The sequence below is a fragment of the Bubalus bubalis genome, chromosome X (genome assembly GCF_019923935.1).
Source record: "Bubalus bubalis isolate 160015118507 breed Murrah chromosome X, NDDB_SH_1, whole genome shotgun sequence".
Lineage (NCBI taxonomy): Eukaryota > Metazoa > Chordata > Mammalia > Artiodactyla > Bovidae > Bubalus > Bubalus bubalis.
The window spans coordinates 85,763,835-85,778,175 of record NC_059181.1 but is presented as its reverse complement, the minus strand read 5'-3'; the positions used below and the strand labels follow the sequence as shown (position 1 = coordinate 85,778,175).

Genomic DNA, 14,341 nt, shown 5'->3' with positions numbered 1-14,341 from the left:
GAGTCATAAGATTACTGGAAAGGGCGGGATCAAAGATGTGACCTTTTGTCTGTATGTAAACATGAATTCAGTATTCTAAATTCATATGCCTGTGAAATTTCCCTTAAAAATAAACTCTACATATTTTCCTTTTTTGTTGAAACCAGTGAAAAACTAAGATTACTGGAGGAGAGAAGGTAGAGGTGCTCACTATGTACTGTTCATTATTTGGGACTTTGTAATTATTTTCTTAAGGCAGGGCTATTTAGTCTCCACCTCAGCACTCTGCAGGCAAGACAGCTATTTCCCACCTAGTGAGGAAAAATGTGGCTATTTATAAGATCTTCTTGGTCACTTAATGAACCTGATATCTTTATTTAGAAGGAACATTTTAAAACATAGTATAAGGAAGGAGCTTATCAAAATCCCCTTTTAAATTATTTATTTATTCAGAAGTTATATGTCAAGTCCTTTATTTTTCTTCAGAAATATTTAAAATGTAAATAACACAAAAGCATTTTTAAATCAAGTTAAAAGTACTATATTGACTCTGTGAATTTCTGACACTAAAATATTCCCATGTGTTAAGCATATCACTAAAATGAAATTAAGCAATTAGTTTGGTTAAATAACTATCTTAATTGCATAGTAATACAAACTGAATAAAAGTAACTACTTACAAATAAAGCAACTTTATTTTAATCACAATGAGGCAAATGACGTGAATCCCTGATTGCCCTGCAAAATGTGGCGGTGTACCAGCAGCTTTAGCTACAGGACACTTTTTATTTACAGGGCACTTGTTAGAATGGAAATTCCTGGGCCCCTCTCCAGCCTAACAGAATCCAAAACTCTGGGGGTATATCCAAGAATCTATTTTAACAAGCCCTCCTGGGGATTCTGATGCATTTCCAATTTGAAAACAGTGCTCTATGGTGTCTGTTTTGATTCACTTAAATCAAACAGTTAGGGATTACAGAAGCAATCTTTATTACAATGTCCGAAGTCCTTCCTTTAGATATGAGCTTATTGGATTTAATATATAATAAAATACAAAATTAAAGAATCTGCATCCCAGTGTTAATAACCCAGCCCAGTTTACATTAGAGAGTCAGCATTGATCTATACATTTTAATGTGCTCTGGATTTTATTCTGCAAACTAATAGATGACTAAAAGTATTTGGATAATTTAAAAGCCTGACTTTGATGCTGTTCTTATGTTATACTGAAATGTGGCTATTTGTTGTGCATTATCAAGGTCCACCAGGTCCAGAAGGTCCCCGGGGTCTACCTGGAAGTGGGGGTATTAAAGGAGAAAGAGGTAACCCAGGCCAACCTGGGCAACCTGGTTTGCCTGGTTTGAAAGGTGATCAAGGTCCTCCAGGACTCCAGGTAGGAAATAGGAGTAGATATTTGATGAGAAATGGATGTGGGTGTTTGCATTCAAAATGAGAATTCCAAACTGCATTGTTTTAATTCGCATTTACTGATCAAGGCTCTTTGCCTGGCTTCCTGGTGAAGTACAGAGAAAAAGGCAAGTTTCCTGTCTTCTACCAACTAAAGGGACTGTGCTACCTTATAGTTAACGGGTTCCCCAAAAGATAGTTTTAACTGGAGTTCTTGGTGTGTACAGATTTTGATTTCAGAAACTTTGATTTCAGCGAAAGCAAATTATAAAAGGATATGTGTGGGGGGTGTGTGTGTGTGTAAGCATTGCATGTGGATGAGTCTTCCATAGAGAATTGATCATGTTGAGTGGGGATATGTTAGACTTTGTAGTTAGAGTCACTTTTCAGCTCCACTGTACAGTTGTGCTTTGTGTCTATGAGGAAGGCAGACAGATACTTTGTGTTTCTGTCTTTACCTGTAAAAGGAGAATAATAACATATCCCCACGTCTATATTCATGCGTTTTCCACCTTGGTTTGAGTGACCCAGAAAGTCACATGTTTATTTATGTATCCTCAAAGCTTCCTTCCTTCATTCATGAGGATTGTTGTTAGATTTGACAGCCAACAAAGTCTGGGCTTAGTCTTTTAGCGTTGACGGCTGCTATATAGCAGAAAAAAAATCTAAAGAAATTGTCCTTAAAGTTTAAAACAACCCAGCTTTTCCCCTGTTATCGCTATTCTTTTAGACATCTAGACTTAAATTTTTAATCCTCTTTTTATTCATTCTCTACTCACTCCCTACCTCATTCATTTCCAATGTAGTTCCAGTGTGCATGTCACTTTGCCAGATTCAAGACTACTATCTGATACCAACGTTTTATAAACATGGTATTTTCAAGTTCTATTCATTTTCTTTTATGCAAGTTCTTACATTTGTACCCTTTCTAATTTTCATTTTGGAAATAATATTAAACTTATAGAAAATTTTCAAGAATGGTAAAAAACCCTATTTACCCAAATGGACCAGTTGTTAATGTTTTGCCCCACTTGCTCTCTATGTGTATTTTCTTTGTGTGTATATGTATAATTATGTATTTTTTTTCTGAAATAAACCTATTTTTTTCCTTCATGACCTGGGCATTTTTGAAGAAATATGTGTAGCCCCTTCCCATTAAAAAAAGAATGTTTCTTCTTTTGCCTGCTGTTTCTTCATAATTAGATTGAAGATATGTGTCCCCAGATGGAATACTCCATGAGTGGTGTGTTCTCAGATATGGAGGCCCACAATATTCATCTGCCCTTAATTAATTATCTTAATTTTTATTTTCCCATTAAGTTGTTACCTGGTTTCTCCACTACATGGTTACTGTTTTTCCCCTTGTAACTAATAAGCAAAACTACAGGAAGACACATTAAGATCATATGACTATACTATTCCACATCAGAATTTCTCCTTAGAATATCTATTTATGATTTCTGCCTCAGCCATTCAATTCTGTGATAGTGGCAACCGATGATTGTTCCACTCTAGCACTGCCTCCACATATTCCACTTGGCCCTTCTGTAACCAAGAGCCTCCCTTCTCTTCCATATATTGTCTATTTGTTATCATCATAGACTGATAAACTCTCATTCTTTTCAATGATTTGTAATTTTTAAACTATCCTTACTTATTTTGATTCTCAAACTGTCCTAGATTTGGGAGCCCCTTCAAGCTGGATCCTATGACTTTATGACATGGCCCCTCTTTTAAGCTCTTTCTTACATTTTTGCTTAAGATGTTCTAGACTTGCCTCTTTTTTTGTTACTATTAGTAAACTTCATTGTTCCACACTTACTCTTCCTTTAGGTTCATTCTGGAGATATTCTCAACTCTTCCTCTCCCCATAGTTTTCCTGGCCCTCAAACCCAATTAATTAACAAGCGTACTCTATTTTTTACTTAGTCTGTTAGACTTTATCACTTCTTGGATTTTAATTCACGCACTTACTACATCAGGGCTATACTCAAAAGAAATGCCTTTGTTAATGATAAGAAAATATTATTGTTATTATATAATTACCATTATATTATAAAATAATATAGCTATTATAGAATAATAGCTGCCATTAAGTACACATCATAAGCAATCAGTTTTCTCAGTACTTAATATCAATTATCTCATTTAATCGTCACAACAACGTCATGAAGTAGATACTATTATTTTCTCTGTTAGAGGTAAGAAAATGATGCAGCAGAAAGGATAAACAATCAACTCAAGGTCACACAAGCTAGTAAAAGCTGAACTGAGATTTGAATCCTAAAAGTTTGACTCTAGAGCCAGTGCAGCAAATCACTGTGCCATACCACCTATGCTCTTCCTTCCCTGCCCCCAATATTGTTCTAAAATTAATGATTTTATCTATTCAGGGTAACCCTGGCCGGCCAGGTCTCAATGGAATGAAAGGAGATCCTGGTCTCCCTGGTGTTCCAGGATTTCCAGGTATTTGAAGGGATGTTTTGCAGTTTCCCCCTTTACATTAAATTCCTCTGGGAGAAGACACACAGTTCCTGATCTGGCTGGGTAAAAGCTATGGCCCTGTTGCTTTGCTGTGCAATTGTACCTTCTTTGTAGGCATGAAAGGACCCAGTGGAGTACCTGGTTCAACTGGCCCTGAGGGGGATCCAGGACTTATTGGCCCACCAGGTAAGACTTATTTCTGGAGCTAGTTATACCTGATACTTAAATTCATTGAAGAATTTGAAAGTTTGCATTCTGCCTTTCAGCTGAAACTTTCAGAGTCTCAGTCCCCAACAACTGAGGGGAAATAGGCAGGACTTTCCCTCTTCTTATTATATTAATCTCTCAAGCTCTCTGTTTCAATAATGTAATACCAAGAACAAACCTTTTAAATTTAAGGTAGATACAGGACCAACAAGAATGCTTCATTGAGGGTTTTTTTTGTTTTTTTTTTTTTACCTTTTATACTAACTTTCCCATATTCAATAGAACAGATCACAAGAGCAAGTCTCATAGGTATGTTTCTATATTTTTAATATGAAAATAGTTCCTTTTGCTGAGAGACTTACAGGCATTTCCTATAAACTATGAAACAGGGTATCTACTAAATTCCTCTACTAGTTAGTTCAGTGGCTCCCTTGACAAATTCAACAAACAAGATCTGCAAATGACATTAGAATCAGAATGGATTCATCAGGAAACAGAACTGTCTTCCCTTGACACCAGTGTTCACAGATTTGCAATCATGCTTCAAGGCTTGAAAATAGGGACTATATGCCTAATTTGTCCATAGACCCTAATCTATGGACAAATAAGACCCTAAGAAATTATTTATTTTTTTTCAGCTCTTTGGGGGAAATAAAGGTAATTTTCCCAAACAGATTTCTGTTGGACATAGTAAATTCCAATACATATAACTCATTTCTCTCAAACCAATTCTTATTCCTATCTGAGGTTTATGTTGGCATTCATTCTTTCCAACCTTTCTCTTCCCTACCTTCAACTTTATGTATTTTGCCTCTTAGGTCCCCCTGGATTACCTGGTCCTTCAGGTCAGAGTATTGTAATCAAAGGAGATGCTGGCCCACCAGGGATTCCAGGCCAGCCTGGATTAAAAGGTTTACAAGGACTCCCAGGACCTCAGGGTTTACCAGGTACCTTTGTAGATCATCTTTTTCAAGCCTTATGTATTTACAAACATTTCCCTCATTCTCCTTTCACTTGTCAGAGTTTGTCTCTGATGACAGGAGTCTCAGCAGCTAGTAGAATACTACACTACCATGGCTTGCACTTTTTTTTTGAACCTTTCTTGAAAGGTTCATTTCTCATGCCCTAATTTCTTTTAGGCCCAGTCCAATTTCTTCTCGCTCATCTGGCTATCCTAATTGAATGATTAGGTTAATGTTTTTAAAATCTCTATAATGAAATTCATATGCATTTAAGATCTGATGCTTTCTCTGTCCCAACCACCAGAAGGATAGAAGGCTGATTTGATGGGCTGTTAGTTTCCACGCTGTTAGTTTCCACATATGATTTTTAAGCTAAATCCTGTCTAGTTGGCCAGTTCACTCTATATTTGCAGCCAACTGTGATTCTAAAAGAAAACTAGAAACTAACTTCAGTCTTTCCAGTTTATTAGTGGCTTAACAGCAGTCTTTTCATAAATGAAATATACCAGGCAGCAACAGCCTTGCCTTTTGTTGGGATATATAACAAAAGTTGGGCCTTGTGCTATGTCTTGTACTGAAGGCAAGGAGAACACAACTGCCATATTATAGAATTTTCCACAGAGGCAAATGGATTGTTTAAAATTAAACCTAAATCCTTGTCTGCATCTTTTCATCCTGGACTTGAACTATTCTTTCATTTATCTGAATTAAAGACAAAACCAGATTATGAATTCAGTGCCACTCATGGATGTCAAGTGTCCTAGCTCTATCTGGATGTGGATTTATTCTACACACATTTGAAAACCCTACTGCTTTCTCCTATAGGTCCAATTGGCCCTCCAGGAGATCCTGGACGCAATGGACTCCCTGGCTTTGATGGTGCAGGAGGACGCAAAGGAGACCCAGGTTTGCCAGGCCAGCCAGGTGAGACAAGTAAAACACTGCTGCTGATAGTAGTTTTTAAGTCTGGGAGACCTCTGGACATATCCCTCCAACTGGAACTGTGAAAGCCTCCTGAGAAAGCACAGCTAGCTGGGGAGTCTGTTGCTTGGGAAAAATACGATGACACAGCTTTGCCAGTATAAGAGAAACACAGGAAGGCTGTTTTCATTTTAAATGTTTTTACAGCCCTAGAAAGTCAGTTTTTCCTCAAAATGAGGATTTTTCAGGTATTCATTGTACTTAACTGTTCTGACAATTTTCAGTGTTTTTACAACTGTAGATAATGTAAATATAACTCTAAATAACAAATGTAAAGGTTTGTGTTGGTAAAACAAACAAACAAAAAAAAAAACAGCAGTAGCAGCAAAGCAGATTGGTGCTATGTTGCTCCTAGAACCAACACCTGCCATTTCATTAACTGTCTTTCTAGGGAAGAAGCAAGTCAGTGTCACCTTCATCACATACAGGCATTGCTGTGACATTTCCCCCAAGTGAAAATCTATACACACAGTGGCCAAAGGCCTCTATATAGAGAATTTTTAAAAAATAAGCTCAAATCGAGTGGCCAAATAGAGAAGAGAAACCAGTGACAGATTGAAATTAGACATTTTAAAAAGTTTCCTCAGAGTACCCTGCCTATTCTCTAAACAAGAATGTATGCCTGAGAATAATTGCCTAGACAGATTCAAAGGAAAATGTTTTCAGCACTGAAGCTGGCAGACTGACAGCAACCACACCCTTCCTTTCTAAGTGATGAACTGGACAGCAGACTGAGATTTTGTCATTGGGTTTGGACTCCTTTAGTACAGTGAGAGACTAGATAACATACAAATTCCCCAAATGGGCGTCACTTCTTCCCATCTAGTGTTCCATTCACTCAGTATTTATTTAGTGCCTAATGTCATCAACCAATTCCAGAAGGGAAAAAAAAAATTAATCTCTTTGAGGACAGGGACCATGTTTTGTTTGTCTCCAAATCTGTGATATCTGACAATGCCTGTGTAGACATTCTATAAATATTGACTAAATTAACTAATCAAACGAGGTCATGATGTTTTGTCAATAGCCTTAATAGTGAATCAGAGCTCACTTAATTTTGTATACTGATGGCTTTTTGGAAAATAGGTACTCGTGGCTTGGATGGTCCCCCCGGGCCAGATGGATTGCAGGGTCCTCCAGGTCCCCCTGGAACCTCTTCTATCGCCCATGGGTTTCTCATCACACGTCACAGCCAGACAACAGATGCTCCACAATGCCCACAGGGAACCATCCAGGTGTATGAAGGCTTTTCTCTCCTGTATGTACAAGGAAATAAAAGAGCTCATGGTCAAGACTTGGGTGAGATAATCAGCATCTTATTTCTTACTATGCATTTCTATTTTGTTTTGAAAATCTTGTTAGGTTCTAGAGTAACCTTGGACAAAGTGCATCTCTCTATTCTTTCACTCACAGTCAGTCAGTCAGCCGTGTCTGACTCTTTTGCAAACCCATAGACTGCAGCCTGCCAGCCTCCTCTGTCTGTGGAATTTTCCAGGCACGAATACTGGAATGGGTAGCCGTTTCTTTCTCCAAGGGATCTTCCTGACCCAGGGATCAAACCCCAGTCTCCTGCATTGCAGGCAGATTCTTTACCATCTGAGCCACCTTATGTAGAATCTTTTTCTAATTTTACAATTGACAAATCTTCATTGTAAATATACTCTTATCTTTTAGATAATATTCTCTACTTTTTCTCCTTTCAGTCCATTCTCTCTTTACTGTGAGAATCTAACTTCTACCCATAATCAAGCTTATAAATGTTAAACTCCTAATCTAGTAAGTGAACAGGAAGCATTAAAAGTTTTTGAACATCATGAAATTCACAAATGTAATGCAAAGAAAAAATAGGATCTCTTATCTACTATGTCCCTATAACTTTTCAAAATGTGTGTATTTGGTCAAGCAAGGGCTGTCATAGTATGTATTCAGATGCAGAGGCTATAAACTAGACCTGACTCAAGTACAGCTTAGGCCTCAGCCATGGGAACATCATGATAATACCCAATATTTCAAGTGTGATACAGGATTGCAGGGTCTCTGCCAGGGCTCATTCAGGGATCAAATTGGAGATATCTTGATGCCTAGGCAAAGAATAAAAATAAGAAGTTTGATGTTAAAGAAACAGTCACCTCACTAAATACATACATAGTCTGTGCTGAATTAGTGAAAGGACTATGGTGTATAAAAAAGATGGTAGTGGTGGAGGAAACAGACAATACTGAAAATGTTCTGTCTGAAAAAAACAAAATGCATACTCAGAATCATTAGTGTATTAAAAATTTATAGTTTCAAAATATGAGAGTATTGAGAGTTCATGAGATCACCCTATCTTTGAATGCTTGGAGACTATAACCAGAATTCTGCATCACTGTAGGTAGCCTACAGCATAAATGCAACCAAACACCCATGTTCTCATCATTGTAGACCTTCCTTTTATGCACATCTTCCTAGTCTCTCTTCTTTCTGAGACCCAGAGATATTTCCATCCCTGTCCCTAACTAGTAATGTTAGTTTTATTTTTAATTTATAATTAAAAAGCACTTTCAGGGACTTCCCTGTGGTCCAGTGGGAAGGACTCTGCACTTCAACTGCAGGGGGCAAGGGTTTAGTCCCTGGTCAGGGAACTGAGATCCCACAAATCATGTGGTATAGCCAAAAAGAAAAGCACTTTCAAAAAAAAAAAAAAGAAATAAAAGCACTTTCATATTCATTAGACAATTTGATTTTCAAAACTAAAATAATCAAGAAAGTTATAGGGCAAGTATTGTATTTATACACACACACACACACACACACACACACACACACACACACACACACACAAACTGGCTAAGAGGTTAAGTGACCTGACCTATTCAATGCCACAATGGACTGCCAGGGAAGTCTCTGAAAGTGTTTTTTAATTATAAATTAATTTAAAAATAAAACTAGCATTACTAATTAGAGACAGGGATGGAAATATCTCTGGTCTCAGAATCACAAAAGAATATATATGTATGCATATTTATATATATTCTTTCTATTATGATGCATCTCAGGATACTGAATATGGTTCCCTGTGCTATACAATAGGAACTTGTTTATCCATTCAGTATGTAACGGTTTGCATCTATTGACCCCAGACCCCCATTCCATCCCTCCCCGAACCCCTGCCCTGCTGGGCATCCACTGTTCTGTTCTCTGTGTCTGGGAATCTGTTTCTGTTTTGAAGATAGGTTTGTTTGTAACACCTACCAATTGCAAACCCATCCATTTTTCAATTATGTCAGTTTTCTCATTTGCTCTCACATGACTTCGAGTCATTCACCTCTCTGAGCTATTTTTTTTTCTCTGAAAAAAGTATAAATTAGGCTAAATCAATGATTTTCCACTTGGGGAAATTTTGAAAAGATTCCTAGGTCCATTCCTAAACTATAATATAAAAATTCCCAGTGATTCTGACAATCCACCAATTTTAAGAATTATTGATCTTTTATCAATCATCTTCAGCCTGAGATAAACATACTCCATTGGATACATGAGGAGTTTCCAATGTATAATTTTAATGGTATTAGTTTATAAATCCTCAACTTTCATATGTACTTTCTCCTAAAGTTGAACTGCCTGTGTATATGCTTTAGATAATCTCTTTTCCTATATCCTCTTTCTCTACCACCCATCTCCTGTTTTATAAAAGACTCATACCATGGCATATTGCCTTGAAACATAAAAACCTCTAAGAGACAAATTCAGAGGAACAATTCAAAATAATGGCTTTGTTAAAGTATCTGTTAACTCAGGTTCTATAATTCACTTCTAATCCATCTCATTAGAAAATGCATTTCTAATAAAAATTTAATTTTTAGTCAGTATCAAAATTTATAATAACCTATTTTTGATCACTGTGAATTAATAATAATTATGACGAGCATTCAAAATAATATGTAACATGTAAAGCCTTAGGGTCACAGAAAATGAGTTCAAATTATTTAAAATTCTTGTTTCAGAGAATATGATTGGATCCTCAGTAAAAGACATTGAATAATAAAAAAAAATACATTAGGATAAAACTGTGTGAGAGAAATGGAATGGAAATACAATGCAAAAGGAGCATTGTATAATTTCCCATTGTTAAATATGAGTTTCTGTACTTTTAAAAAGGTTTATTGTTTTAGGTTTCAAATAATTACATTGGATACATTTAAAAGAGTGATGTCAAAGTTTGCTTTTAAATATAAATATTCACAAAACACTGGAAATGACAGCTGGTAATGTTGAAATGTGGTTTGCAAAATTCCAGACTCCAGTATTACCAAGTATAGAAGGGTGGGTTTGGGTCCAAGAGACAATAATATCTTAATAACTGGCACAGTATCAATTTAAACTTCTGATGAAAAATTTGAGGTGTCAGCTTAAAAATGTGAGGGAGATACATCGTTTTTCATCATTCTTTGTGAGTAAATGAGAAAAGAAAAGCCTGATCGCAGGTAGAGATATTATTGTCCCTACCAGCTCAGAAATTTCAACGCTCTAGTTCCTTTCTTTTTTCCTCCCCTCGCATCTTTCTTTCCTTTCTCCCTCATTTATTTTTCCCCCTTGTATTATTTACATCCAAACCTGTCCATGGTTGCTGTACATATTAGTCAGCACTACAATTGTCCCTAGGCTTAAAGATATGGGGAACCCACATAAGACACATACTAGGGATGTCTTAGAGGAAGGGAGGGCATACTGGAGAGGAAATTGTGTTATCATATTATAAGGACTAAGTGTGTGCCCTTCATTTTTGCATAATAAATTACTCAATATTCTCCATAAGGCACCACTGTTTATAAGACGCATCACTGGTTTAAAAACAGTGTTGGGGAATATATAATGAGCTAGCACAATAAATGTCTACATAAGTTGTAAGATATATCCTGATTTTAGAAATGTTAAAATATGAGTAAATGTACATCTTTTAATTGAAGAATTAAAGTGTAGTTATCATCTAGAAAATGAAAGTGTTAGTCACAGTCATGTCAGACTCTTTGTGACCCATCACAGTCTCCTCTGTCCATGGAATTCTCCAGGCAAGAATACTGGGGTGCATTGCCATTTCCTTCTCCAGGGGATCTTCCTGACCCAGGTATCAAACATGGATCTCCTGCATTGCAGGCAGACTCTTTACTGATTGAGTCACCAGAGAAGACCTGGTTATCATCTAAGAAATAGGGAAAAGTTCCTCTTTGAAAGGTTGTTTGTTAGTATGTTAGAAGAAACTAATTATCATGACACTTTTCCTTTTTCTCCGTAATTCTTCCCAGGAACAGCCGGCAGCTGCCTTCGTCGTTTCAGTACCATGCCTTTCATGTTCTGCAACATCAATAATGTTTGCAACTTTGCTTCAAGAAATGATTATTCTTACTGGCTCTCCACCCCAGAGCCCATGCCAATGAGCATGGAACCCCTGAAGGGGCAGAGCATCCAGCCATTCATTAGTCGGTGAGACATGGGTACCGTTGACATTTGCTGATATCCAGTTAGTTTAGCTAGTTAGATATGAGTCCAAAGATAATGATCTGACCATATTCCTCTCAGTTTAGGTAGAACAGAGGAACTTTATAATGTTCAGTATGTAGTTCGATCCATATTTATTGGGGATCTTCTTTTGACCAGGACCAGTGATATACTAGTGTAATATCACCAAAAAAAAAAAAACAACCCTCACAATCTAGTCATTAGGCAAGTATACATAAATTAATATGTATCAGGCTTGGGCTCAATGCAGCAGTAAATCTAATAAAGTATTATGAAAGTATTAGGAAAGGGATATTTAATTCCAACTGGAGAAATCTGAGATATGGAAGAAATGTGTTTTGAACTGCTTAGCCCTTTAAGGATGTAAAGGATTTGAGACAGGCATTTATAATGGAGAAGAGCATTCTAGGTAGAGAAAATGGGAATGGATTTGTAGACTGATGTGTCTAGAATATACTACTAGTGTCCAAAGGGTGCAGAGGGAGAAGAGATTGGAAAGTTAATTTGGACCCAGTCAGTAGAAGCCTTTCAGTGTCAGGTTTTAGTTTGAAATTTATTTGGTATATAATGGGGACCTCTGCAGTTTTTGAGCTACATTTCAGGGAAGATTACAGAAGCATAAATGTGTAACATGATTCCAGAGGGGATAATCCAGAGGTAAGAGACCAGATAGATTAAGCTTATTGCTATAGTCCTTGTAGGAGTGGTTTGGAACTCTCAGTGGGGTACATGTATCACATTAATAGAATAAATAAGATTTGGCAGTTGATTAGTTATGGGAAGGAAACGTGATAGCTGAGACTTGGAGCATGAGTATCTAAGAGGAGGGAGGTACTGTTAATAAAGATTTCCTAGAATGTTACCACATTACAACCCCGGGTAAAACTCTACCTCCTAAGCATATTAGGTATTGCCATTTTCATTTTGATCATGACCCAATTGATCTAGGAGTCTAGTAACCATAAAGGATGAATCACTGGAAACTTTAGTTTCTTTGACATTAAATATAAAGGTTAAGCCTAGTTCAGCCACTCTTAATAGCAAATTCATAGAGCCCTTTTCAATATATTTGCTACAATCCTTTGGGAATTCATTTTTATAACAAATGAAATAAAACTATCTTTATTCACAGGTGACATGATAGTCTACATAGAAAATCTTACCCTTTCCTTCACAAATCTATAAAATATTTTCTAATACTAACAAGTGAGTCTATTAAAGTTGCAGGATATATAACAATTATATTCCTATGATAGAAAAATTATTTGCAATTGCCATCCAAACGTGAAATACCTGGAATAAGATGAACAAAAGCTGTACAATGTTTGTAAACTAAAAATCTACAAAACACCGAGAAAATTTTTTTAAAAGAGCCAAGTAACTTAAATTTAAATTAAAAAAAAAAAAGAGCTAAGTAACTATAGAGATATACTATGTTCAGGGAATGCAGTATGCAATATTTTTGACATGTCAATTCTGCCCAAATTGATCCACAGATTCAGTATAATCCTTATTAAAATTCTATAAGGTTTTTATATTTCCTGTAGAAATTGGCAAGCTGATAATAAAAGTTATATGGAAAAGCAAAGGGCATAGAGGAGCCCAAAAAATTTTGATAAGGAAGAACAGAGTCAAAGGATTCACATTTCCTGACAGTGTGAATTACTACAAAACTACAGTAATTAAGATAGTATGAAATTGGTGTTAGGAGAGGCATATAGACTAACATAAAAAACAGGGAATTCAAAAATAGATCCAAATTCATATCATTAACAGATGAGTACAAAACAGGTATTCAGATAATTTTATAAAGAAAGGATACTCTTTTCAACAAATGGTGCTGAAACTATTGGATAACCATATGCAGTGAATAAATAAAAAAGATCCATAACCTCATACCTTACATATATACAAAAATCAACTTTAAATGGATCATAGGCCTAAAGGTAAAACCAAAACTATGTAAGTTTTCAAGGAGAGGGTAAGGTAAAATCTTACGAGTTTAGTAAAGATCTCCTAGACAGGGACAAGAAGAATAAATCATAAAAAATGATAAATAGGGCTTCTTCTGGGAATTCATTTCTGTGCATGTGATTTTTTTTTTTAACAGTCCCAATTCTTTGGAGTAAAAGATCTCCTAAAGGCATTCCCTATTTGGTAGATAAAGTTTGCCAAATTGGTTTAGTCATATTTCAAAAGGTCCCGTCTTGCTCTTTATTAAAGATTTGGTAGACTTAGCTGCACTGTACTTGATTTTATAGACAAGTACCCAGACACCGCATCTCCAAGTGCCTTGGTACTTGTCCAGTATTCTGTTTATGTTGTACTTCTAAGGAGATAGCCAAATGGTTAATAAATATCCCTTGGGCCAAAAATAATGGGCAGGGATTAAGAAAGTGTCTTGTTTCTTGTCTTCTTCAGTTTACCAGACATTGTTCTTAGCACAGTTTCAGTAGTACTGAATGTCTACCCTCAAGTTGGACACTTTGACAGCAAGTAGTATGTGCAATACACCAAGCCAAAGTCTTGCAGCAGTTATGACATTGACTATTGCAAGTATGAATACAAGTTTAGGGCAGGATAGAAAATGAAAGTGCCATAGCAGTGGTTCTGTAGTTTCTTAAAAAAAAGAAAAAAAAACTTACAGGTTTCATTTATAACTTTATTATGTATATTGGGAGGCTGGGCTTATGCAAAAGCAGTCCTCAAAGTACATTTCTCTCCTCTTTTTTCTGAGCACTGTAGACCCCTTGATGGGATTTTATAACAGGAAGGCTTCCAAAGAAGAGGGACTGCTATTTCCTGTGTGCTCCCTCTGTAGA

At 36.3% G+C, this 14,341-nt stretch overlaps 1 protein-coding gene across 5 annotated transcripts in view; it reads left to right on the top strand.

Annotated features, from left to right (window-relative positions):
- Positions 1-14,341, top strand: part of COL4A5 (collagen type IV alpha 5 chain) — a 252,771-nt gene that overhangs the window by 235,705 nt on the left and 2,725 nt on the right. For all 5 annotated transcript variants that reach the window (XM_006072346.4, XM_006072342.4, XM_006072345.4 and 2 more), the window contains 7 exons: positions 1,239-1,372; positions 3,780-3,852; positions 3,985-4,056; positions 4,896-5,024; positions 5,865-5,963; positions 7,107-7,319; positions 11,306-11,483. In XM_006072346.4, coding sequence (XP_006072408.1) covers positions 1,239-1,372; positions 3,780-3,852; positions 3,985-4,056; positions 4,896-5,024; positions 5,865-5,963; positions 7,107-7,319; positions 11,306-11,483 — 898 coding nt within the window. The remainder of the gene's footprint in view (positions 1-1,238; positions 1,373-3,779; positions 3,853-3,984; positions 4,057-4,895; positions 5,025-5,864; positions 5,964-7,106; positions 7,320-11,305; positions 11,484-14,341) is intronic.